This window comes from Salmo trutta, chromosome 3 (assembly GCF_901001165.1).
Source record: "Salmo trutta chromosome 3, fSalTru1.1, whole genome shotgun sequence".
NCBI classification, from domain to species: Eukaryota; Metazoa; Chordata; class Actinopteri; order Salmoniformes; family Salmonidae; genus Salmo; species Salmo trutta.
In genome coordinates this window covers 70,682,140-70,709,272 of record NC_042959.1, presented here as the reverse complement: position 1 = coordinate 70,709,272, position 27,133 = coordinate 70,682,140, and the positions used below count along the sequence as shown (strand labels likewise).

At 46.3% G+C, this 27,133-nt stretch overlaps 2 protein-coding genes across 4 annotated transcripts in view; one reads left to right on the top strand and one right to left on the bottom strand.

Annotated features, from left to right (window-relative positions):
- Positions 1 to 354: 354 nt before the first annotated feature.
- LOC115186570 (cingulin) lies at positions 355 to 25,321 on the bottom strand. Of its 3 annotated transcripts, XM_029746172.1 has the most exons (21): positions 25,105 to 25,321; positions 24,564 to 24,691; positions 15,577 to 16,570; positions 15,375 to 15,463; positions 15,205 to 15,274; positions 9,971 to 10,066; positions 9,315 to 9,436; positions 8,951 to 9,062; positions 8,633 to 8,845; positions 7,197 to 7,345; positions 5,872 to 5,992; positions 5,582 to 5,794; positions 5,258 to 5,479; positions 4,896 to 5,144; positions 4,564 to 4,734; positions 4,026 to 4,277; positions 3,728 to 3,811; positions 3,529 to 3,647; positions 3,117 to 3,225; positions 2,866 to 3,029; positions 355 to 647 (listed from the first exon to the last, which is right to left on the bottom strand). In XM_029746172.1, the coding sequence occupies exons 3-21, from the start codon at positions 16,567 to 16,569 to the stop codon at positions 509 to 511; spliced, it is 3,687 nt and encodes a 1,228-aa protein (XP_029602032.1). In that variant the 5' UTR covers position 16,570; positions 24,564 to 24,691; positions 25,105 to 25,321; the 3' UTR covers positions 355 to 508. The 3 variants fall into 3 exon arrangements, with proteins under 3 accessions (XP_029602032.1, XP_029602026.1, XP_029602037.1); XM_029746166.1 differs by lacking the exon at positions 24,564 to 24,691; XM_029746177.1 differs by lacking the exon at positions 24,564 to 24,691 and having other exon boundaries at positions 15,375 to 15,439.
- An 804-nt stretch (positions 25,322 to 26,125) lies between these two features.
- The window catches only part of LOC115186595 (SH2 domain-containing adapter protein E), a 13,014-nt gene continuing 12,006 nt past the window's right edge, over positions 26,126 to 27,133 (top strand). Inside the window, exon 1 of the mRNA XM_029746187.1 lies at positions 26,126 to 27,133. This exon is cut by the window's right edge and continues 143 nt beyond it. Coding sequence (XP_029602047.1) covers positions 26,803 to 27,133 — 331 coding nt within the window. The 5' untranslated portion in view covers positions 26,126 to 26,802.

Sequence of the window (27,133 nt, the reverse complement as noted above, 5' to 3'; positions counted from 1 at the left end):
GAGCTGGTGTGACGGTTGCCACTACCCCTCCCTCCCTCTAGCAGGAGCTGGTGTGAAGGTTGCCACTACCCCTCCCTCCCTCCCTCTAGCAGGAGCTGGTGTGAAGGTTGCCACTACCCCTCCCTCCCTCCCTCTAGCAGGAGCTGGTGTGAAGGTTGCCACTACCCCTCCCTCCCTCCCTCTAGCAGGAGCTGGTGTGAAGGTTGCCACTACCCCTCCCTCCCTCCCTCTAGCAGGAGCTGGTGTGAAGGTTGCCACTACCCCTCCCTCCCTCCCTCTAGCAGGAGCTGGTGTGAAGGTTGCCACTACCCTCCCTCCCTCCCTCTAGCAGGAGCTGGTGTGAAGGTTGTCACTACCCCTCCCTCCCTCCCTCTAGCAGGAGCTGGTGTGAAGGTTGCCACTACCCCTCCCTCCCTCCCTCTAGCAGGAGCTGGTGTGAAGGTTGCCACTACCCCTCCCTCCCTCTAGCAGGAGCTGGTGTGAAGGTTGCCACTACCAATCCCTCCCTCTAGCAGGAGCTGGTGTGAAGGTTGCTCCCAGTGAGGATGGACGTGATGCTGGAGGGGTCATACAGGGCTTCATCATCTTCGTCAGAGCTCAGAGCCGACGAGTCCAGGGCCTGACGCTGCGCCTGATGCACCTTCCTCCTGAAACACACCATCATCAGCTTCAGAAATGTTATCTTCATCATCTATTGTTCACTATAACAGAGGCTGTAGGTGGGTCTCAGCAAACGTGTGGGAGTAGAGAGTTGACTTCTACAGTAGACAGTGTAGTTCCCTGTAGTATCTGTCAGGGAGAGAGCCCTCTGCTGGTCAGATATGGGAACTGACTGGTGTGGCATACAGGGATGACTGCTCTGTCTGCTAGATCTGTCTCTGCCTCCCCCTTCACAGCTGACCTGCACGTACGTACGTGTGTGTGTGTGTGTGTGTGTGTTCGTGTTCCCACAGCACTGTTGAGTGGGGTTAAATGAGACACTTTTACACAGCTGGGTGAGTGTGACTGACGAAGTGTGTGTGTGTGTGTGTGTGTGTGTGTGTGTGTGTGTGTGTTTGAATCCGACTGCTTTATTCTCTAATGACGTGTGTCTCATAGCAGCATCTCTGTTGAGGGATGAGAGAGGAGCTCAGTGATCCATAGAATGATACACAACACACACAGAGCACGCTAGTTTGGCTGTGGGGAGTGAACAGGCTGCCAGTAAATGTCAGCTCACTGAACTCATTACCAATGACAAGAGAGGAACAGAAAGAGGTCTGGAGGGAGTGGAGGAGAACAGAAAGAGGTCTGGAGGGAGTGGAGGAGAACAGAAAGAGGTCTGGAGGGAGTGGAGGAGAACAGAAAGAGGTCTGGAGGGAGTGGAGGAGAACAGAAAGAGGTCTGGAGGGAGTGGAGGGGAACAGAAAGAGGTCTGGAGGGAGTGGAGGAGAACAGAAAGAGGTCTGGAGGGAGTGGAGGAGAACAGAAAGAGGTCTGGAGGGAGTGGAGGGGAACAGAAAGAGGTCTGGAGGGAGTGGAGGAGAACAGAAAGAGGTCTGGAGGGAGTGGAGGAGAACAGAAAGAGGTCTGGAGGGAGTGGAGGAGAACAGAAAGAGGTCTGGAGGGAATGGAGGAGAACAGAAAGAGGTCTGGAGGGAGTGGAGGAGAACAGAAAGAGGTCTGGAGGGAGTGGAGGAGAACAGAAAGAGGTCTGGAGGGAGTGGAGGGGAACAGAAAGAGGTCTGGAGGGAATGGAGGAGAACAGAAAGAGGTCTGGAGGGAGTGGAGGAGAACAGAAAGAGGTCTGGAGGGAGTGGAGGGGAACAGAAAGAGGTCTGGAGGGAATGGAGGAGAACAGAAAGAGGTCTGGAGGGAATGGAGGAGAACAGAAAGAGGTCTGGAGGGAGTGGAGGAGAACAGAAAGAGGTCTGGAGGGAGTGGAGGGGAACAGAAAGAGGTCTGGAGGGAGTGGAGGAGAACAGAAAGAGGTCTGGAGGGAGTGGAGGGGAACAGAAAGAGGTCTGGAGGGAGTGGAGGAGAACAGAAAGAGGTCTGGAGGGAGTGGAGGAGAACAGAAAGAGGTCTGGAGGGAGTGGAGGAGAACAGAAAGAGGTCTGGAGGGAATGGAGGAGAACAGAAAGAGGTCTGGAGGGAGTGGAGGGGAACAGAAAGAGGTCTGGAGGGAGTGGAGGGGAACAGAAAGAGGTCTGGAGGGAATGGAGGAGAACAGAAAGAGGTCTGGAGGGAGTGGAAGGGAACAGAAAGAGGTCTGGAGGGAGTGGAGGGGAACAGAAAGAGGTCTGGAGGGAGTGGAGGAGAACAGAAAGAGGTCTGGAGGGAGTGGAGGAGAACAGAAAGAGGTCTGGAGGGAGTGGAGGGGAACAGAAAGAGGTCTGGAGGGAGTGGAGGAGAACAGAAAAAGAGGTCTGGAGGGAGTGGAGGAGAACAGAAAGAGGTCTGGAGGGAGTGGAGGAGAACAGAAAGAGGTCTGGAGGGAGTGGAGGAGAACAGAAAGAGGTCTGGAGGGAGTGGAGGAGAACAGAAAGAGGTCTGGAGGGAGTGGAGGAGAACAGAAAGAGGTCTGGAGGGAGTGGAGGGGAACAGAAAGAGGTCTGGAGGAAGTGGAGGGGAACAGAAAGAGGTCTGGAGGGAGTGGAGGGGAACAGAAAGAGGTCTGGAGGGAATGGAGGAGAACAGAAAGAGGTCTGGAGGGAGTGGAGGAGAACCGAAGAAGTGAAAGAGGTCTGGAGGAAGTAGAGGAGAACAGATATAATTGGGCTGGTTCAGAAGAAGAGCCACATCTAGGAGAAAGGAGATACTTAGTAATCTAACATGAAACAGGTAGAGTGTCAGACTTGGAAACACAACAACACACAGACTTACTTGAGCTCAGTCTCCAGCACGGTGACTCTGCCCTGCAAGGCCTCCTTTAGTTCCATCTGTTCCTCCATCTCTCTCTGGGCCTTCCTCCTCAATCCCTCCATCCTCTCTACCTCTGTCTCCCCCTCATCCACCTGTCTCTTCAGAGCCTTCACACGCAGAGACAGCTACAACACAGAGGAATCAGTCAGGGTGAGTGTGTGTGTGTGTGTATAGTGTGTGTATAGTGTGTGTGTGTGTGTGTGTGTGTGTACCTGGTCTCTCTGTTCTGTGTGTTGTTGTCTCTCTTCCTCCAGGGTAAAATTGAGCTCCTTCAGTTTCTTCTCCAGGCGACGCTGAGACGACAACATGGAGTTCTTCTCCCTAAGACACACACAGACAGACACACACAGACACACTTAACTCTTCAGCACAAACATGAACAAGGTGATTCTGGGTACAGATGTGTGACCAGTTCATAATATCATAAGCTTTACTTGTCATCAATAATGTGAATGTCAATTTGAAGTGAGGTACACTTCTCTAACTAATAGTAAACCACCATACCAACCATAAAATCATAAAAGCTTTTGTTACAAAATATCATATTCTGGACTCTGTGGTGCATTGTGGGGTCTGTAGTTCCTTGAATGTGGTGCATTGTGGGATGTGTAGTGTGCGGTGTACCTATCCTCGCTGTGGAGGCGTTCCTCCAACTCATGAACTTTACTCTCCAGCTGAGCCACTCCTACAGAGGAGCGAGACTGACCCTCCATATCAGATACTCTGGTCTTCAACTCCTTCATCTGGAGAGAGAGAGATTTAACATAATCAATCATCACTCAGACCTTAAGATCATTTCAGTGGAGACACAGACTTAACGTACATGTCTTTCTAGGGCATTCTTGTCCAGCTCCAGGTCCTGTCTGGAGGATCTCTCCTGCATCAGCTCTGAACGCAGCTGCTCCATCTTCACACAGACAGAGACAGAGGAGCGCCAGACAGAGGAGCGCCAGACAGAAGGAGCGCCAGACAGAGGAAAAAGAGGGTGAGTGGAGAAAGAGAGAGGAGAGAGTTAACGAATACATTATTTTCCTAGCTTGGTCCTGGTTCTTTCAACTGTTAACCAACAGACTGGTGAAAGCTGCTAGACACACATTTATAGTGTGTGTGTGTGTGTGTACCTGGTCTCTGGTCCTGGTGACTCTGTCAGTGAGTAGCTCCACAGATCCCTTCTCCTCCTCCAGCTCCAGCTCCAGTCGTTTCATCTTGTCCTCCGTGCTGCGGAGCTCCCTGCTCTTGTCTGTGAAGCTGCTCCTGCTGTTTTCCAGTTCAGCCTCTAGGTGGTGCAGGCGGTTGGTGAGCAGCTCCTTGTCCAGCTGAACATTGTCTCTCTCCTCAACCACAGACAGCAGCTCCTTCTTCTGACGGGACGCCTGGCGCACAACACACACACACACACACTCTGGATCAGCGTTAAAAACCAAACACCTTCACCCCTCAAACTCATCTCTGGACCTCAAAGCCAGTTCCACTGTGTTTTTTCATTGTTCCCATCTAATCAGGGACCGATGGGTGCAATTCATTACCAGGTAGAACAGAAAAGCAGCAGGCTCTGGACCTCGTAGGGTGAGAGTTGACTACCCCTGACCAATACCATCACCTCCTGAAGATCCTTTCCTCCTCCGTCTCCTCCCTCTTTTCCTCCTCCATCCCTCTCACCTCCTCCTCCAGTCTCTTGAGGGAGGTCTGGCTCCTCTCCAGTTCTACCAGTCTGTCGTTGCCCTGCCTCTGGGCCTCCTGTGTCTCCCTGCGAGATCTCTCTCTCTGTTCCTCCAGCTGGGCCCTGAGAACCTGCACCTCCTCACCAGACGACTGGAACAGAGACTCAAACTACATGGGCAGAGAAAGAGGCAGAGTGAGAGCAGGGAGAGAGCGAGGAGTAAGAGGACAGAGAAAGAGAGATTTTTATTTGCAGTGTACATTTGTAAATACAGCACTTCAATGCAGTACACAGAGCATCAGAAAAACCCATGTAGACACACACTCCTCACCTCCTTATTGAGGTTGTCCAGGGACCGCTCCTGCTGTCTCCTCTGTTCCTCCAGCTGTGTGTTGGTCTGTGTGAGCTGGTCCCTCTCCTTCTCCCTCTCCTCCAGACGCAGGCTGAGCTGCCGGTGGTCCTGGCCCAGCCGAGAGGCTCCTCTCCTGGCCTCGTCAAGCTCCTGCCTCAGCCCCCTCAACTCCGCCTGGAGGGACAGCTCTGCCTCCGAACTCTCTGATGCACTGGAAGCCAGCTGAGACTGGGGACACACACAAATACATACTGTGAAACACAACACACCCACTAACAAAGAGTTGTGAGAAAGAGGTAGTGTAATGTGTGTGTGTGTGTGTGTAGCAGTGTATGTCACACCTCCAGACGTGAGAGTTTCTCTCGGAGGCGTGTGTTAGCTGCCTCCTGCTCCTGCTGTGAGTCTCTGAGAGCGTTTAGTTCTGTCTGGGTTCTGGCCAGCCGCTCTGTGTTTGACTGCAGCTCCTGCTCAGTGCTGGAGAGTTTCTCTCCCAGTCTGTCTCTCTCCCCACGAGCATCAGTCAGCTCTGACTGCAGGCCAGACACTACCGACGGGTCAGGGAGCTATGGAGGTGAGTGGTTGAGAGAAGGATGGAGATTGTGAATATAAGGGAGGAAAAGTGGCCATCTTTCCCAGTCACATAGCTGGTACTACACAACACACACCTGTTTGGTTCTCTCCTGGGCTTTGGCCAGATCCTCTTTGGCCCGATTTGATTGGCCCCTCAGCCTGTCCATCTCATACTTAAGCTCCGCCTCCTGCTCCTGGTTGGTCTTCTTCAGGGAGATTACCTCCATGACCTTTTTATCGAGCTCCGCCCTTTTCTTCTCTGCCTCTGATTGGGCCTGCTGCAGATCGGCACGCAAACTCTGCAGCTCCTGACATGACAGTGGAGAACAGTGTCAGTGTGTACCTTGTTGAGTGTGTGTGTTTGTCAGTATCAGTGTGTGTGTACCTGGTTGAGTGTGTGTGTATGACTGGGGTCTGGTATCTGCTGTTTCATGGTGTTGACTCTCTCCTGTACTTCGTTCAGTTCTTCCTCAAGCTCCTCTTTCTCCAGACGAGCCTGCAGCATCCTGCAACACACACATTTTAACCAATACAAGATCCATTTCAAAATCTAGAAATCAAGTCACAGATCAGCACTGATCAGACACGTTTAGTTTGATCACAGAGGCTACAGTTCAATCTCCAATGCTGATATCAGTTCCTCAAAGTTGATCAAATGTTTTGTTGTTAAAATTAGGTCATTCTATGGTATCACAAATTCTTCAGTCAGTCAGTCAGTCAAATAGAGAAACACAGAAGCTGGTTTAACTAGAATGTCTGCTACACGGTCATAAAGCGCAGCTATTAAAACCCTCTAGAGTCTAAGCTGGGGGAGAGGGGTTCTAAAATATGGAATTGTTTTAAGATGGTCATACCACGGCTACTAAGATGCATGTAGCCCATGCAAAAAACATTTCTCTAGCTTAAACAGACACATTTTGATGGGATTTTTTAAATATGTTAATTACATTTCCGCGGAGGCGCGGACATTGTAGGCTAAGGGCTAGCACGGCTGGCTGCTAGCACGCTAGCACGGCTGGCTGCTAGCACGGCTGGCTGCTAGCACGGCTGGCTGCTAGCACGGCTGGCTGCTAGCACGGCTGGCTGCTAGCACGGCTGGCTGCTAGCACGGCTGGCTGCTAGCACGGCTATAACCTATATACAGCATAGACAGCACATATATAGGCTCCCTCACAGTGGCTCAGGGGTGATGGGACGGGTCTCTAGCCAATAAGACACAATGAGAGGAGACATTAACGGTACAGAACGAGAGAACAGAAATGGGACATGTGGATGGTTACATAGATCTATACATGGATGGTTACATAGATCTATACATGGATGGTTACATAGATCTATACATGGATGGTTACATAGATCTATACATGGATGGTTACATAGATCTATACATGGATGGTTACATAGATCTATACATGGATGGTTACATAGATCTATACATGGATGGTTACATAGATCTATACATGGATGGTTACATAGATCTATACATGGATGGTTACATAGATCTATACATGGATGGTTGAAAAACAGGAAGAGACTTTGTAAGTGAAGTGTGTGTGTGTACAGTACCAGTCAAACTTCCTTAGTTACTGTTATTTTTTACTTATCTATTTTACTTAAATCTTATTTTTCTCAAAACTGCATTGTTGGTTAAGGGCTTGTAAGTAAGCATTTCAAAGTAAGGTTGTATTCTCTGTACGTGCGTGTACTAACTCCTGTTTGGTGGTCCGTAGTTCATCTCTAGTACTGTGGAACTGCGTCATCCAGTGGCCACTCTCGTCCCTGCAGTCTTCCAGCTGCTGCTGTAGAGTACGCACCGACGCATTCACACGCAACCGCTCTGACTCGATACCCGCCTGAGACTGGGGAGAGAGAAGAGGGGGGGGGGGGCGGATATGAGAGAGTGTGGAGAGAGAGAGGGGGAGAGAGAAGAGAGAGGGAGGGCGGATATGAGAGAGTGTGGGGAGAGAGAGGGAGGGTGGAGAGAAGAGAGGGAGGGTGGATATGAGAGAGAGAGTGTGGAGAGAGAGGGAGGGTGGAGAGAAGAGAGAGGGAGGGTGGATATGAGAGAGAGTGTGGGGAGAGAAAAGGAGAGGGAGGGTGGATATGAGAGAGAGTGTGGGGAGAGAGAGGGAGGGGGGGAGAGAAGAGAGAGGGAGGGTGGATATGAGAGAGAGTGTGGGGAGAGAGAGGGAGGGTGGAGAGAAGAGAGAGTGGGGAGAGAAGAGAGAGTGGGGAGAGAAGAAGAGAGAGGGAGGGTGGATGTGAGAGAGAGTGGGGAGAGAAGAGAGAGGGAGGGTGGATGTGAGAGAGAGAGAGTGGGGAGAGAAGAGAGAGGGAGGGTGGATATGAGAGAGAGAGTGTGGGGAGAGAGAGGGAGGTTGGAGAGAAGAGAGAGTGGGGAGAGAGAGTGGGGAGAGAAGAGAGAGGAGAGAGTGGGGAGAGAAGAAGAGAGAGGGAGGGTGGATGTGAGAGAGAGAGTGTGGAGAGAAAAGGAGAGAGGGAGGGTGGATATGAGAGAGAGAGTGTGGAGAGAAAAGGAGAGAGGGAGGGTGGATATGAGAGAGAGTGTGGGGAGAGAGAGGGAGGGGGGGAGAGAAGAGAGAGGGAGGGTGGATATGAGAGAGAGAGTGTGGGGAGAGAGAGGGAGGGTGGAGAGAAGAGAGAGTGGGGAGAGAAGAGAGAGTGGGGAGAGAAGAAGAGAGAGGGAGGGTGGATGTGAGAGAGAGAGTGGGGAGAGAAGAGAGAGTGGGGAGAGAAGAAGAGAGGGAGGGTGGATGTGAGAGAGAGAGTGGGGAGAGAAGAGAGAGGGAGGGTGGATATGAGAGAGAGAGTGGGGAGAGAGAGGGAGTAAGACGTGTCATTAAGAATGTGAGATCAGCTGATGTACTGCTAGTCTGCTGCTTGTGGTTTTGTCTGTGCAGTCAAGCGTAACGGTGTAATCACTTGTTCCTGCTATAATGCCCCGGTGTGAAGCAAGTCCAGTGGGTCTCAGTCACTTCACGCTCTGCTGCTCCCTCAGTGCACACGTGTGTGTGGGAAAGAGCTCTTCTTGGGAAAGAGATCTCAAGTAAGATTTTGACTGTTCCGTTTTCCACCTGTTGTATCCTGTGGCCGTGGTGAATAAACGTTGAAACTTGTGTGTGTACCTGTGAGACCTGCTCCATGGTACTCCTCAATCTCTCCATGTCAGTGCTGTACTGTTCTCGAAGTGTCTCGATCTCTTTGTCGTGCGTGGCCACCTCGTCCTTCAGAGCTCCCTTCAGGGCCGTCAGCTCCCTCTCTCTCTGTCTCAGAGAATCCTCCAGCTTCTGCTTCAACATGGACACCTCCGACAGAGACGCTTGACACATCACCAGGTCCTGCAGACACACAATACACACATAACACATTCCTACAGGACAATTACAAAGAGTGCACAACAAAGATCTTGTGTCTCAAGACCACCCAAATGTGTGTTGTGTTACCGTCTTGTTGCAGTTCTCTGTCCTCAGCTCCTCCTGTAGCTCAACCAGTCGGTCCTCCATCTCTCTGACTCTGGACTCAGCACTCTCTCTCGCCATGCGCAACTGACTCAGCCTGACAGAGACCTTGATTTATTCATTTAACCTTTATTTCTACAGGTTATTCTCATTGAGATAAAATGTATTTTACAAGACAGATCTGATGCTCTTTATCTCAACACTAACAAAGAACCTTTCAATAAGCCATCATTATAACCAGCAGGGACCTTTAGTTCTGATCCAGCGGCCTGGAGTCACTTTCAACCTGCCTGGTTCCTCTCAAGGTTTCTTTCTACCCAGGTCATTTGTCCTGCTCACTGTTACTCACTCAGAGTGTGTCTGGTGTAGTTCAGTCTTCGCCCTGTCCACAGTCTCCTGGAGCTGCATGTTCTCATCCAGACATGACTCCAGCTCTGCCTTTAACACAGGGTCAGAGCTGCCCACAGAGCCCTACGCACACACACACAGTCCTGTACTGTAGGCTACATGACCACCACAACATCAGACAACGACAGACAGTGGGGAGGTGAAATATTTAGGAGAACAGGCATGATTCTCTAAACATGCTGTGTGTTCTTCAGAAAAGTGTCAGACAGGCGTGTTTCCTCGGTAGAATTCACATACATGATTAAGTGATTATAGGGTGTTAGAGTTAAATACCAGCCCAACTCCCTTAAGCCAACACATGATGACTCATTATCAGATAGAATACTGTGTCCACCTCTAACCCAACAGGTTTAAACTGGTTTAAATCATCTGTGGTCCATTTACATGGCTTTTAGGGCATGTAGTCTGCCACTAAAAACCACAACAGCAGCTCCTCTCAGAACACACACACACGGTGGGCTCAGCTGGTGTGTGTACTGTTGAAACAGCTCACCGTGAGAGCTCCCGAGGTGCCAAACAAACACCATCGCTCCACTCTTTCCATCACGTCCCAAATGATCACTCCTTCCTCTTTTTCTCCTACTCTCCTCCACTCACCCTCCTCTCCTCCTGTAGAGAGGTCTGTAGCTCCATCATCTTCCTCTCCAGATCCCTCTTTTCTCTCCTCCACTCCTCACCAGAGTTCTCACTGGGCTGAGAGGGGGAGAGTGACTTTAGTGGATACCCCATAGAATGACTGCTAGCACCACCAATGACAAACTGAAATAAGAGGATGAGCAGTACTACGGAGGTGTATAGAGATGTATATTAGAGTACTACAGAAGTGTATAGAGATGTGCATTAGAGTACTACAGAGGTGAATAGAGTTGTATATTAGAGTACCGCGGAGGTGTATACAGATGTATATTAGAGTACCGCGGAGGTGTATACAGATGTATATTAGAGTACTACAGAGGTGTATACAGATGTATATTAGAGTACCGCGGAGGTGTATAGAGATGTGCATTAGAGTACTACAGAGGTGTATAGAGTTGTATATTAGAGTACCGCGGAGGTGTATATTAAAGTACCGCGGAGGTGTATACAGATGTATATTAAAGTACCGCGGAGGTGTATACAGGTGTATATTAGAGTACCGCGGAGGTGTATACAGATGTATATTAGAGTACTACAGAGGTGTATACAGATGTATATTAGAGTACCGCGGAGGTGTATACAGATGTATATTAGAGTACTACCTAAGTGTATAGAGATGTGCATTAGAGTACTACAGAGGTGTATAGAGTTGTATATTAGAGTACCGCGGAGGTGTATATTAAAGTACCGCGGAGGTGTATACAGATGTATATTAAAGTATCGCGGAGGTGTATACAGGTGTATATTAGAGTACTACAGAGGTGTATACAGATGTATATTAGAGTACCGCGGAGGTGTATAGAGATGTACAGTACCAGTCAAATGTTTGGACACACCTACTCATTCAAGGGCTTTTCTTTATTTTTACTATTTTCTACATTGTAGAATAATAGTGAAGACATCAAAATGATGAAATAACACATATGGAATCATGTAGTAACCTAAAAAAGTATTCAACAAATCAAAATATATTTTATATTTGAGATTCTTCAAAAGTAGTCACCCTTTGCCTTGATGACAGCTTTGCACACTCTTGGCATTCTCTCAACCAGCTCCATGAGGAATGCTTTTCCAACAGTCTTGAAGGAGTTCCCACATATGCTGAGCACTTGTTGGCAGCTTTTCCTTCAGTCTGCGGTCCAATATGCCAAACCATCTCAATTGGGTTGAGGGCAGGTGATTCTGGAGGCCAGGTCATCTGATGCAGCACTGAATCATTCTCCTTCTTGGTCAAATAGCCCTTACACAGCCTGGAGGTGTGTTGGGTCATTGACATGTTGAAAAACAAATGATAGTGGGACTAAGCGCAAACCAGATGTGATGGCGTATAGCTGCAGAACTCTGGTAGCCATTCTGGTTAAGTGTGCCTTGAATTCTAAATAAATCACCGACAATGGTCACCAGCAAAGCACCCCCACATCATCACACCTCCTCCTCCATGCTTCACGGTGGGAACCACATATGCGGAGATCGGTTCACCTACTCTGTGTCTCTCAAAGACACGGCAGTTGGAACCAAAAGGACAGATTTCCTAATGTCCATTGCTCGTGTTTCTCGACCAAGCAAGTTTCTTCTTATTGGTGTCCTTTAGTAGTGGATTCTTTGCAGCAATTCAACCATAAAGGCCTGATTCACGCAGTCTCTTCTGAACAGTTGATGTTGAGATGTGTCTGTTACTTGAACTCTGTGAAGCGTTTATTTGGGCTGCAATTTCTGAGGCTAGTAGCTCTAATGAACTTATCCTCTGCAGCATAGGTAACTCTGGGTCTTCCTTTCCTGTGGCGGTCCTCATGAGAGCCAGTTTCACCATAGTGCTTGATGGTTTTTGTCACTGCACTTGAAGAAACGTTCAAAGTTCTTGAAATTGTCCCTATTGACTGACCTTCATGTCTTAAAGTAATGATGGACTGTCATTTCTCCTTGCTTATTTGAGCTGTTCTTGCCATAATATGGACTTGGTCTTTTACCAAATAGAGCGATCTTCTGTAAACCAACCCTACCTTGTCACAGCACAACTGATTGGCTCGAAACACATTAAGGAAAGAAATTCCACAAATTACATTTTAACAAGGCACACCTGTTAATTGAAATGCATTCCAGGTGACTACTTCATGAAGCTGGTTGAGAGAATGCCAAGAGTATGCAAACCTGTCAAAGACAAAGGGTGGCTACTTTGAAGAATCTCAAATATATTTTTATGTTTAACATGTTTTTGGTTACTACATGATTCCATGTGTTATTTCATAGTTTTGATGTCTTCACTATTATTCTACAATGTATACATGTATAAGTACCAACATTTTGACTGGTACTGTATATTAGAGTACTACTGAGGTGTATAGAGATGTGTATTAGAATACTACTGAGGTGTATAGAGATGTGTATTAGAATACTACTGAGGTGTATAGAGATGTGTATTAGAATACTACTGAGGTGTATAGAGATGTGTATTAGAATACTACTGAGGTGTATAGAGATGTGTATTAGAATACTACTGAGGTGTATAGAGATGTGTATTAGAATACTACTGAGGTGTATAGAGATGTGTATTAGAATACTACTGAGGTGTATAGAGATGTACAGAGAGCACAAAAGTATTTGGGACAGTAACACATTGTTTTATTTTTTGTTCTGTACTTTGGATTTGAAATGATACAATGACTCCGAGGTTAAAGTGCAGACTGTCAGCTTTGATTGGAGGGTATTTTCATCTATATCAGGCGAACCGTTTAGAAATTACAGCACTTTTTGTAGATAGCCCATTTTAGGGGACCAGAAGTATTGGGACAAATTCACTTGTGTATTAAAAAGTAGTAAAAAGTTTAGTATTTGGTCCCATATTCCTAGCAAACAATGACTACATCAAGCTTGTGACCACAAACTTGTTGGACACATTTGCTGTTTGTTTTGGTAGCTTTTGATAATTTTTTGCCCAATAGAAATGAATGGTAAATAATGTAGTGTCATTTTGGAGTTACTTTTATTGTAAATAAGAATATAATATGTTTCTAAACACTTCTACATTAATAATGTGTATACTACCATAATTATGGATTATCCTGAATAATGATGAGTGAGAAAGTTAGAGGCATAAATATCTTACCCCGCAAAAAATGCTAACCTCCCTTGTTATTGTAATGGTAAGAGGTTAGCATGTCTTGGGGGTATGATATAAAATGCTAACCTCCCTTGTTATTGTAATGGAAAGAGGTTAGCGGGGGGGGTCTAACTTTCTCACTCATCATTATGGGGCGTCAGGTAGCCTAGTGGTTAGAGCGTTGGACTTGTAACCGAAAGGTTGCAAGATCGAATCCCCGAACTGACAAGGTAAAAAAATCTGTCGTTCTGCCCTGAAGAAGGCACTGTTCCTAGGCCGTCACTGAAAATAAGAATTTGTTCTTAATTGACTAGCCTAATTAAATAAAGGTGAAATAAAAAATGCTGAAATATTCATTCAGGACTATGCATTCACATGAATGTAGAAGAGTTTAGAAACATATTCTATTCCTATCTGAACAACCAAAAAGTGTGACACTGTCCCAATACTTTTGGAGCTCACTGTATATAAGAGTACCTTGAGGTGTATAGAGATGTATATTAGAGTACTACTAAGGTGTATAGTGCATTCGGAAAGTATTCAGACCCCTTGACTTTTTCCACATTTTGTTACGTTACAGCTTTATTCTGACATGAATTAAATTGTTGTTTTCCATCAATCTACACACATACCCCATAATGACAAAGCAAAATGTATAAAAAAAAAAAAAAACTGAAATATCACGTTGACATAAGTATTCAGACCCTTTACGCGGTACTTTGTTGAAGCACCTTTGGCAGCGATTACAGCCTCTTCTTCTTGGGTATGTCCCCGAAGGAGGCTTTTTGCCTTTTGGTTGGCTGTCATGGTAATCATGGTCATGGTAATCTGTTCTTAACTGACTTGCCTAGTTAAATAAAAAAGGTTAAATAAATAATCAAATTAAAGCTTGGCACACCTGTATTTGGAGAGTTTCTCCCATTCTTCTCTACACATCCTCTCAAGTTGTCAGGTTGGATGGGGAGTGTCGCTGCACAACTATTTTCAGGTCTCTCCAGAGATGTTCAACCGGGTTCAAGTCCAGGCTCTGGCTGGGCCACTCAAGGACATTCAGAGACTTGTCCCGAAGCCACTCCTGCGTTGTCTTGGCTGTGTGCTTAGGGTCGTTGTCCTGTTGGAAGGTGAACTTTTGCCCCAGTCTGAGGTCATGAGCGCTCTGGAGCAGGTTTTCATCAAGTATCGCTCTGTACTTTGCTCCGTTCATCTTTCCCTCAATCCGGACTAGTCTCCCAGACACTGCCCCCGTAAAACATCCCCACAGAATGATGCTGCCACCACCATGCTTCACCGTAGGGATGGTGCCAGGTTTCCTCCAGACGTGACGCTTGGCATTCAGGCCAAACAGGTTAATCTTGCTTTCATCAGACCAGAGAATCTTGTTTCTCATGGTCTGAGAGTCTTTAGGTGCCTTTTGGCAAACTCCAAGCGGGCTGTCGTGTGCCTTTTACTGAGGAGTGGCTTCTGTCTGGCCACTCTACCATAAAGGCCTGATTGGTGGAGTGCTACACTCCCATCTCCAGAGGAACTCTAGAGCTCAGTCAGTGACCATCTGGTTCTTGGTCACTTCCCTGACCAAGGCCCTTCTCCCCCGATTGCTCAGGTTGGCTGGGCGGCCAGCTCAAGGAAGAGTCTTGGTGGTTCCAAACTTCTTCCATTTAAGAATGATGAGGGCACTGTGCTCTTGGGGACCTTCAATGCTGCAGACATTTTTTTGTACCCTTCCCCAGATCTGTGCCTCGACACAATCCTGTCTCGGAGCTCTACGGATAATTCCTTTGACCTCATGGCTTGGTTTTTGCTCTGACATGCACTGTCAACTGTGGGACCTTATATAGACAGGTGTGTGCCTTTCCAAATCATGTCCAATCAATTGAATTTACCACAGGTGGACTCCAATCAAAGGGAAAGGGTCCGTATACTTATGTAAAAACAAAAATTCTAACAACCTGTTTTTCTTTGTCATTATGGGGTATTGTGTGTAGATTGCTGAGGAAAATGTTTTATTTAATCCATTTCAGAATAAGGCTGTAACATAACAAAAATGTGGGAAAAGTCAAGGGGTCTGAATTCTTTCCGAAGGCACTGTATATTAAAGTACCTTGAGTCCCTGGATCTTCTGGAAGATCACCCAGACTTTGTGTCTGATGACTGAGTCACTCTCACTAGTCCTGAGGGGTGAACAACAACAGGTCAAACACACACGGTCAGAAGGATGTTGATAACTGGCCTAAATTAATGCTGAATGACACAGTAAGATAAATGCTGTACCCTTCTCTGAGGACGCTGTAGATGGTCTGCATGACCTGCTCCTCCTCACTGGTGACCTCTGAACTCTGAAGCAGAAGGTCAGGGGTCACCTTTAGACAGAGCTCAGTGTTAGTATGTTTTTAAACTTTACTGGAGGTATTGATAATGTACTAGCTAAGTATACTAGTTAGTAACCGCTCTCCCCTCCCGTCCAGTCTCTTACCAGCGGGTCTGTCCAATTGGCTGACGTCGTCTCCACAGCAACAAACCTCCCCGGCGGAGCCCGCTGATTGGCTGGGTGGGGCGTTGCCTTGCTGACGGAGCCTTGGCCCCGCCCCAGGCTGCTGTGAGTGGAGGAGGGAGGGGAGGAGTAGGGGTTGGGGGTGAGAGAGGGTGAAGGGGAGGAGTAGGGGTTGGGGGTGAGAGACGGTGAAGAGGAAGAGTAGGGGTTGGGGGCAAGGGAAGGGGAGATGGTGTCTCTAGGGTCCTCTGCTACAGGAGAGCGCCCCCTCTGTTGTTCTCTGGTACTGCTGCTGCCGTCAAACCTGCTGATCAGTCTGTTGACGGGGGTCTGGGGGTGGGGCTGTGCTGGGTAAGGCAGGCTCTGGGGGTGTGCCATGGTCAGGGGGGGCCGCTCTGTTTGGGAAGGATGGAGGTCAGGGGCATACTGACTCCCCCCTCCCCTCCCCAGTGACCCGTTGAGCCCGGACTGATACGACCCACACATTATATTCCTCCCCATACCCCCCTCCCTCACCCCTCCTCTATCTGTTCTCTCTTCCGCGACCCCAATCCCTCCATCCAGGTTCCCATAGCTACCAGACCTCCCATCCCCTGGTGGTCTCCCAAATCCTCCTCCCCCCTCACTCTCCAGTAATGAACCATGTGACTGTGCCCTGCGTAACGCCCCTCCCTGCCCTTCTCCCCCCTCTCCCTCTCCCCCCTCTCCGTCTCTCCTGCGGGGCAGACTGCCGTAACTCGGGGGGTAGTGGGTACGGAGCTGCACCCCATACGAATCTCCTTTTGGGCCCCCGTCCTTCATAACCACATAGGGCTGTCCAGCGATGCCCTGGACCCTGACAGCCACCCCGTACTTAGAGGTGGAGGGGGGCTTGGATCTCAGCTGGGTCGAGGGGAGCCCTCCTCCTGAGTCGTTGATGAAGCGGATCTGAACGCCGTAGTCCACGGGGCTCTTACGACCTGACGGAGTACTCATACTGGGGAGGGAGAGAGCGAGAGGGGACGGGGCGGAGGAGGAGAGACAGCGAGAGGGGAGAGAAAGTGGAGAGGGGGAAAGACAAAATTAGTACAGCTATTCCAAGTGTTTTACTTTAAAGAAGTGAATGTGACAGCAGTAGTTTATTGTTTTCTCTCCCAGGAAAGTAGGTCAACTGAATATCTGACTGGTATAAATGTCATGCAGACACACAGAAAGAGGGTGGACTGTGTGCGTTTCTATTGGGTTTGCAAGTTACAAAGGTGTGTGAGAGAACGAGTCTCAGTGGAGTTGCTTTAGAATGGACTTTGTTCATAGTGACCTTCATTATTCATTAACCTGGAAACACACACACACCCTACTTCCCACTCTCTGGCTCCCCTTACGTGTAATCTCCAGCTCTCTCTCGCTTTACTTCCACTTGGTTTAGTTTTTCCTTTTCTTTAGAAATCCCTGCCTAGGCCAGGCCAGCCCTGCCCAACCAGCCCAGCAAAGGTGAGTCTCCTTCCTCAATCTAGGATCTTTATTAGATCAATCAACTGTAATCACACATGACCCACAGCCAGTCCTTGTGAACGATCCTTCCTCTGTTTCCCTCAGTAAGTCAACTCAGTCTCCCTCTACATGTCCCTTTGTCACTCAGTCTTCATCTGATGTTTTTAAACTGTTGACGTCTGACTGTATCATGTCCATGTGTTGAAATGTCTCAGGAGTTCCCGCCTCCCTCTCTATGGTGACCTGTGCCACGTCAGCTCTCATCACTAGGTCATTATACTGCATGCCTCATTAACATGGTCAGCTCTCATCACTAGGTCATTACACTGCGTGCCTCATTAACAAGGTCAGCTCTCATCACTAGGTCATTATACTGCATGCCTCATTAACATGGTCAGCTCTCATCACTAGGTCATTACACTGCGTGCCTCATTAACATGGTCAGCTCTCATCACTAGGTCATTACACTGCATGCCTCATTAACATGGTCAGCTCTCATCACTAGGTCATTACACTGCATGCCTCATTAACATGGTCAGCTGTCATCACTAGGTCATTACACTGCGTGCCTCATTAACATGGTCAGCTGTCATCACTAGGTCATTACACTGCATGCCTCATTAACATTGTCAGCTGTCATCACTAGGTCATTACACTGCGTGCCTCATTAACATGGTCAGCTGTCATCACTAGGTCATTACACTGCGTGCCTCATTAACATGGTCAGCTGTCATCACTAGGTCATTACACTGCGTGCCTCATTAACATGGTCAGCTGTCATCACTAGGTCATTACACTGCGTGCCTCATTAACATGGTCAGCTGTCATCACTAGGTCATTACACTGCGTGCCTCATTAACATGGTCAGCTCTCATCACTAGGTCATTATACTGCATGCCTCATTAACATGGTCAGCTGTCATCACTAGGTCATTACACTGCGTGCCTCATTAACATGGTCAGCTGTCATCACTAGGTCATTACACTGCGTGCCTCATTAACATGGTCAGCTGTCATCACTAGGTCATTACACTGCGTGCCTCATTAACATGGTCAGCTCTCATCACTAGGTCATTACACTGCGTGCCTCATTAACATGGTCAGCTGTCATCACTAGGTCATTACACTGCATGCCTCATTAACATGGTCAGCTCTCATCACTAGGTCATTACACTGCATGCCTCATTAACATGGTCAGCTCTCATCACTAGGTCATTACACTGCGTGCCTCATTAACATTACTCATTAGCATGTCTTCTTTGCACTTATAACAAACCAACTACAACACCAGGCACTAACCCTGTTACCACCCTTCTCCACCTTCTCTCATTCTCTCCCTCTTTCACACACAGACAAACTTTCATTCTCCCTACCTCCCTCACCGACACACACAAAAACAGAGTCCAGAGTTTCTCCTCTCTTATCAGTGTGTGTCATGGTGGTGATAACACCAATGTCAAGCTCTTGTTCCTGTGGATAGGAAGCCCAGCCCCCACACATGCTCCACTCTGGAATGAACTGTGTACAAGCAGGAACACACGCTCACAGGTGATCAGTGGTGTTGTAAAGAGCGTCAGTGAAGACCTTGGTGCAGTTTATATTTGGTGTCCAGTATAAATCAAAGCCCTGGCTATCAGGACGAGAGAGACACACCATCCCTAGTCATATTGACAGATTACCCTCAACCTCTTAGTCATTTTGTCATACTCATATCATCTGTCTGTACTGTAATGATATGAGCATCTCCACCCCCAAACTACTTCCTGCTCATATCATTACAGTACAGACAGATGATATACGAGTACAGACAGATGATATGAGTATGACTAAGAGGTTGAGGTTAATCTGTCAATCTGACTAGAGGATGAGTGTGTGTCGGTGTGTGTTAGGCTTGGCAGAATTATCGTATAATGTTGTAACCGACAATTAAAGGACAACATTGAACTAAAAATAATCGTTATAATACATTAATTTTAGTAGAAAGGGGAATCAACTTTATATTCAAGTAGATAGAAAAACTTCTATTGCTTAAACTATTTTTAAATGAAGTGGGAAAGATTCTAATTATTTTACAAACAGAACGGCACAGTCGGAAGGAGCAGGTTCATTTGTCTCATTCATTTTGGAGACGGGTGTCATTAGGTATGTCCTAACTAGAGGTCGACCGAGTAATCGGAATTGGCCGATTAATTAGGGCCGATTTCAAGTTTCCATAATCAGTAATCGGCATTTTTGGACACCGATTATGGCCGATTACATTGCACTCCACGAGGAGACTGCGTGGCAGGCTGACTACCTGTTATGCGAGTGCAGCAAGGAGCCAAGGTAAGGTGCTAGCTACCATTAAACTTATCTTAACATAATCACTAATTAACTACACATGGTTGATGATATTACTAGTTTATCTAGCTTGTCCTGCATTGCATATAATCGATGCGGTGCTTGCCAAACGGGTGATATAACAAGCGCATTCACGAAAAAGCACTGTCGTTGCACCAATGTACCTAACCATAAACATCAACGCTTTTCTTAAACTCAATACAAAATTATATATTTTTAAACCTGCATATTTAGTTAATATTGCCTGCTAACATTAATTTATTTTAACTAGGGAAATTGTGTCACTTCTCTTGCGCTCATTGCAAGCAGACTCAGGGTATATGCAACAGTTTGGGCCGCCTGACTCGTTGCGAACAAATTTGCCAGAATTTTACATAATTATGTCATAACATTGAAGGTTGTGCAATGTAAGAGCAATATTTAGACTTATCGATGCCATCCGTTAGATAAAATACGGAACGGTTCCATATTTCACTGAAAGAATAAACGTTTTGTTTTCGAGATGATTGTTTCCGGATTTGACCATATTAATGACCTAAGGCTCATACTTCTGTGTGTTATTATATTATAATTAAGTCTATGATTTGATAGAGCAGTCTGACTGAGTGGTGGTAGGCAGCAGCAGGCTCGTAAGCATTCATTCAAACAGCACTTTCCTGCGTTTGCCAGCAGCTCTTCGCAATGCTTCAAGCATTGCACTGTTTATGACTTCAAGCCTATCAACTCCCGAGATCAGGCTGGCAATACTAAAGTACCTATTAGAACATCCAATAGTCAAAGGTATATGAAATACAAATGGTATAGAGAGAAATAGTTCTATAATAACTACAACCTAAAACTTCTTACCAGGGAATATTGAAGACTCATGTTAAAAGGAACCACCAGCTTTCATATGTTCTCATGTTCTGAGTAAGGAACTTAAACGTTAGCTTTTTTACATGGCACATATTGCACTTTTACTTTCTTCTCCAACACTTTGTTTTTGCATTATTTAAACCAAATTGAACGTTTCATTATTTATTTGAGACTAAATAGATGTTATTGATGTATTCTATTAAGTTAAAATAAGTGTTCATTGTTCATTAAGTATTGTTGTAATTGTCATTATTACACACATACATACACATACATACACATACATACATACATACATACATACATACATACATACATACATACATACATACATACATACATACATACATACATAGAAAATGGCCGATTAATCGGTATCAGCTTTTTTGGTCCGCCAATAAATTGGTATCGGCGTTGAAAAATCATAATCGGTCGACCTCTAGTCCTAACTCATTTTTACAGATGCATTATAAGCGCAAAACATTTTGCAACAAAAATGACAATAACCATGGCCATTTGCATAACAATTAATCATGCCATTGTCATTACAACTTCTGTGTGTACAGTTCAGCTCATCACTTAGCACATACCTCGCCCTAAGACAGACATCCAAAGCATGCCATAGAACAAGCCCCCCCGTCACTGTACATTAGTGCAGACAACCATAACACGTGCACACAGTCACACACACCTCCTAATGGCAAGTAGTGGTGAAACAAGTCAGGTCTTTCAGACAGAGGATAACAGAAAGACAGCTACAAGTCAGGTCTTTCAGACAGAGGATAACAGAAAGACAGCTACAAGTCAGGTCTTTCAGACAGAGGATAACAGAAAGACAGCTACAAGTCAGGTCTTTCAGACAGAGGATAACAGAAAGACAGCTACAAGTCAGGTCTTTCAGACAGAGGACAACAGAAAGACAGCTACAAGTCAGGTCTTTCAGACAGAGGATAACAGAAAGACAGCTACAAGTCAGGTCTTTCAGACAGAGGACAACAGAAAGACAGCTACAAGTCAGGTCTTTCAGACAGAGGATAACAGAAAGACAGCTACAAGTCAGGTCTTTCAGACAGAGGATAACAGAAAGACAGCTACAAGTCAGGTCTTTCAGACAGAGGATAACAGAAAGACAGCTACAAGTGAGGTCTTTCAGACAGAGGACAACAGAAAGACAGCTACAAGTCAGGTCTTCCAGACAGGACAACAGAAAGCCTAGGATATTTATTTCAGATATAGGTCAACAGATACAAAGGATCTTCAACACCAACCCTTCTTTCTGCATGCATAGGCTAATCATCCATAATCAGTTGTAGAGGCTGAGTTTAAAGCAGTGTTTCTAAATCCCTGGTCTTTGGGAGTATGTTGCTGACCTCCTGACATTGATTTATTCCATTCTACAGTTTAATCTAGGCACTTGGCTACTCTAAGGAGGGCGGAGCATTGCTTGCCTGTCCCTAGTACTGAAACATATTGGGAAACACTGCCTGCTTGTGCGCCTGCGTGTGTGAGAGAGGCTCAGCCTCAGCAGGGAGAACTGACAGTGAATAGGACCAAACATAACAGGGACACAGGAGTGGACCCCAGCCATTTCCCTCACTCTTTCTCTCTCATTCCACCTCCCTTTCTATCTATCTTTCTGTGTGTCAGTGTGTCAAGCCACTTCCAACAGGCCAGTTCAGCTGCTAGCAGTGAAAGGGGACAGTGGAGAGGAGAGGGCCAGGGTAAGGGGAGACAGTCAGGGGACAGAGGGTGAGCCCATCCTATTGTCCAAACGATGTGGAGCAGAAAATGAGGGCAGAAATGCTGGGAACGCAACACTCTTCTCCCCCCTGGCCCTCTCCAGCTCTCCCTCAGTCTGTCTGCCTCACTTATAACACTGTTCTGCACCTGACCCTCTCTCCATCTCTCTAACCTGTCTATCCCTCCTTCACTGCCTCCCTCTAACCATCTCAAACCCTCCCCCCCTCCCACTCCATAACCTCTCTATCCCTCCTTCACTGCCTCCCTCTAACCATCTCAAACCCTCCCTCCCTCCCATCCTAACCTCTATCCCTACCGCCCTCTCTCTAAACTCTATCCTTCCCTCCCTCATCCATCTTCCTAACCTCTATCCCTCCCTCCCTCTCTCATCCATCCATCTCTCTAAACTCTCCAGCCTTCCATCCATCCCCCTAACCTCTCTCTATCCCGCCATCTCTCTCTCTATCCCTCCCCTGGGTTCCAAATCTCTGTCTCTCTCTCTGGAGAGAAGCACATGATGAGGCAGCTGACCGGACCTGCAACAGAGATTGATTGTGGATACTTGTCTGAGGTTAAGACCAACAGGCTTCTGTTTAGCCAGTGCTTCACACCATGTACTTTAGAGAGAATAGGTAAGGGACAGTGCCCTGCAGCCTAACAACAGACTGACTACAGTGTGAGCAGGTGAAGGAGTCCTCACTCAGACTCTAGAGTCCTCAGATTACTGACTCCCTTAAGGCGTCAGCATGCTTCAGTTCAGCTGGTGCCTAGCCGAGACCATTGCTTGAAAAACAAGGGGGGAAAAAAGCGGCAAATAGTACTGTTTGTCCATTTTGAGACGCCGTAGCCAGTGTATACTTCCTCAAAATAGTCTGAATGAATAACTCAAGTAATCTGTCATTAATTTTGACATTTTTGCAGAGGAGATCTTACAGGAAATAAAAATAAAACCTACATCTAAGATGTTTGGTGCAGTTGTCATTCATCTCTTGTTGAATGACAACAAAAACTATTGAAGAATCCCTACTCCCTAACGAAGCGGCGTAGAGTTCGGCTTGCCTCAAGAAAAAAAATGTGCCCCCAAACAGCCAAAACAAACAAAAGTCCAAAACGAATTTTAAAAAAAGGTCAAAATGTCGTTGTAATATATGCACAAACTCTTCCGAACCATTTCAGCTGGGATGCATGCAGACGCCTTTAGTGTCTCCTAACCCGCCAGCTCTGCTCTCAAATGTAATTCTCCCGCACTGAATTGAATTAAGGCCACCTCCATCTCTGGGGAGGGATGGGAGAATTGAGAGAGAGAGAGTGTGGAAAGAGACCACTGCAGTATGGAGTCATGGCTGTGGCTGTCTTTGATTCATTCAATAGTGAGAGTAGAGAGCATAAAGTCAGTAGGCTAGAAATCTTTGTTCCTACTTAGCCTCCTCTAAGCTTCATCACGATACTGGACTGTATTCTACAACCAAGGCCTTGTCCCTGCATATAGGGCAGTGCTTCAGTGAAAGCACCTGAAAGAGGATAGCCTTACATGTGTATGACTGTCTCCTTCTGTGGTGACAAATAGATTCCATATCATGACTGATGTTGGGCCCTAAAAAATCAGCTTTATTTTTTGCCTGATTTCTCTGTTTTGTTTTTCTAGGTTTCTGTTTTTCGCAGTTTATTCAGGTTCACTCAAAATCACACTTTAATAGAAAAACAAAAGATAATATTGTTCAAATATTGTTGAATTCCATTTTAGTGTCTAGATTCTGTGTTCCATCCAGAACACAGATTTTATAGGGCCCTACTGATGACTGTCAGTCATGGGTGGCTGACGGCTGAAATACCAAAGACTTTCCACATTAATGCTGCTGTCATTAGAAAATATAAATAACACAAACTTGGGTCCCCAAGACAGTCCTTCAGTTAAGACTGTTTCCTTGGTGATTGGCAATTCATCCCTTCTGTCTCTTCATTACATTCTTGACTTAGACCAGACCCTTTTCCACTCCTCTCACTCAAACAAACAGCCATTTCTTCCTCTCTGATTCTAATGGCACTCATTGGCATAATAAAGAAGACTTCAGTGTTGCCAAATAGAACAAAAACACCAAATAGAAGCACCTAATACACCCCCCCAGTCACCCACATTCCACACTGTGATGCTCAGTAAACAGCCCCCTTAAACACACCTTCTACCTGCACACTTCAGGGTCTCTGCTCTAAGAGCATCCAATCTGTAAACAGTCTTATCGCGCTCTGTCACTCTCCCTCTGTCAGCCTCTCTCTCACTCTCTCTGTGCCTGTGGCAACAATAAAAAACATGTCCCTCAGGCTGAGCTTTCTCCCATCTGTCATCAATACACTGCTGTGTTAAATTCTACATACTAACAACCAAAATAATGCATAGACATCAATGTCAAGTTTAAATTCATAACATCATCTTATCAAACACTTGCGATCTAACATCAGAAATGAGACAACACACTTGCCACTTTCTGTAGGCCACATGTCCATGAGTAATCACTGAATGTTGGCCAATAAAATGACAAAGAATGGTAAATAGTTTAGATAACTTACGTTTAGGTCTCTTTTGGACAGAGTTCGCTGGCTACATTGAATTCTTCAGTGTATGCGTCATAGTATCATGTAGCGCAAGTGAAACTTGGGAGAAGAGAGGCAGTGAGCCAAGTTGTTGAAGTTGAGCTCTGAGAAAGTCAAATAACTGACATGTAAAAAGAGAACGTGTGCCATTGACAGATGGGTACACTGACTGTACACATGGTTTTAAATGAGAATTCCACTACGGGAGAGATCGAAACGAGGCAACGCAAAGATACACCTGCTCCGTGGCCTTTGAATTCTGAGTTATTCAGCACCGTTTCGCCATCATTAAAAGTAAACTTAGGGTAAGAAGACACCAACAAGAGAGCAAGTTATCAAAGACGGAGCGGACAAATGTATTAGCTAGCTATGTGTCTGTAATGTGCAAGCCAACCAGCTAGAGCTAGCAAGCTAACCCTAAGCTACTGTCATAACTAGCTAGTTAACCTAGCTGTCTGGGTTAGTTCGCTAGCTAGCTTGCTAACTAGAGCGAACTAAACAACATCCAGAAACATACCTGCTATTTGGTCAAAGTAGTACAATTCATCAATTTATTTTCGACTTTCGAGTCCTCTTCTCTTGTTTTACTTGGTGTTAATACAGATAATGTTTACATCGGACAGAAAACACTTCTGAAAGAGCAGAGCATATCCATAATTCGAAACAGACAGATAAATTCGTTAACGCAGCTCCAACCTGTTACCTTTGTGACCGATGCCAGACGAGCCGCCCAGCCCCGCTAGAGGGAATACAGGTATTGGTTGAGCACATAGCAGTAGGCGGTGCTCTAGACAGCGCCCGCTTTGAATATTGGTGAGTCTGTCTGTCAATCTGTGATACATTGACTCAGGGGAAAGGTCTTTCAGTGGTCTTCATAAATAGAAATAAAAAACTTTGTAAATGAAAATGCCTAGTGCTGTGCTTGTCATAATACATTTTTTAACTGCTAAGAAAGAGGTAAGCTAATGCAGAAACAAACGAAACGCATCACAACTTGTGTCATGAATCAGTTTGCGCTCCTCAAATTCCAACCGTCCCATACCAAACCGACCAGTGTCTCGGCCGGGGAAAGGGTAACCGTTCCACTTGATCTACCAGATCCCCTGCAGAGGGCGCCTTTAGCACACATTATGACAGATTACTGGCAATTAGGACAGAGGCCTAGGGGACAGTTTATTCTACTAATTTGAATCAACCACTGAAATGGCCATTCGACTCTTTTCCCCATAGAACATTCTCAACCCAAATTACAGATTTTATTATTTTGAAAAAATATTTGTTCTCACTCATTGTGGTGCCAAAACCCTGTAAATTCAAGCAGTGTTCATATTTTTGGATGACATGTTTAATTGCAGCCTATTGTGTTGCACACACCAATTTCGAACAATGTAGGTTAATATTGACTATGTTGATTAATAAATATTGGCTATGTTGAAATACGGCTGTGATGACAACTTTTTTTTTTAATCATCAATTGAGAAATGCGTTGCCAAAGCTGCCCGGTCTCCTCCCTATTAGTGAATAATGGCCTACTATAGGCGTTCTTTGGCCATTCTGTTGTAGGCTAGTCCACCACCACACCCATTTCCCAACTCCACCGAACTCTTTCTCTCACACACGCACATCTTTCTCCAGCACTCAGCTTTGACAGCCTGCTCCATACATCAGTCGCTCCGGGAATGGGATCATCATTAGTGAGTGCGAAGAAAAACTTCCAGTTCTTCCGATTCTACGCTCTCCAAAGACTACTCTTCAAACTGCGGGGATAGCTTCGAGATAAAGCGATAGCGACTGTCAGAAATAGATATTACAGGCGTTACAAGTTGATGTAAGGAGAGGTAACTTTACGCACTGTGGAACGACAAAGAGAAGTGGGTCAAGCGACAAATGGGGTGAAGTTTGGAGTTAAAATTATATGAGAACATTTACTACTGAATTTATGGGGTAGAAATCATTATGAATAATTTGTTGAAATAAATTAAGATCACAAAAGGGGTAATTCGGATAAGATATCAGGCGCGCGGCGCGTAAACGTAGTGGTCGTGGATGAATGTGCTTGGAAAGTTTTATGTAGGCTAACCAACTATTCTCTGTGTCTCGATTTCGGATGATTTATAAACATTACGACTAAGTAGGCCTAAGTGAGTGTGTTATATTAGGATAAGTTTGGAGCCAAAGCTACAAACCAAAAAACTGCCACTGATCGTAACCAGCCATGGCAAAGTGGTTTAGTTCCGCCATCAATCTGAAGAACGGGACCGAACGGGTCCGCTCAGCCTCGGAGTCCGGCCCTCAACCACGAAGCAGACACGGGCTAACACCGGGGACCAGTCTGAAGGGGAACCGGGTCAAGGAAAGTGCTGGAGGGATGGGCTCTATACTGACCGGAAGAAACCGGAAAAACTCGGCCATCGAACTGGGTCGGAACGGCTCGGGTACTGGCGGGAACTCGTTTAAGGACGGTAAGATCTGGGAGAGTCTCATCCCTGGGAAGAGTAGGAAGAATTCCAAGCTCGAGGTGGGGGCATCTGAGGAGCATCGGCCCA

Coding starts and splice junctions, on each gene's coding strand:
- LOC115186570 (XM_029746172.1), bottom strand. CDS start 16,569: ATGAGTACTCCGTCAGGTCGTAAGAGCCCCGTGGACTACGGCGTTCAG. Junction 9,437..9,970: donor CTCTACAGGAGGAGAGGAGG/GTGAGTGGAGGA, acceptor GTGTGTGCGTAG/GGCTCTGTGGGCAGCTCTGA. Junction 3,812..4,025: donor TCACCAGGACCAGAGACCAG/GTACACACACAC, acceptor GTCTGTGTGAAG/ATGGAGCAGCTGCGTTCAGA.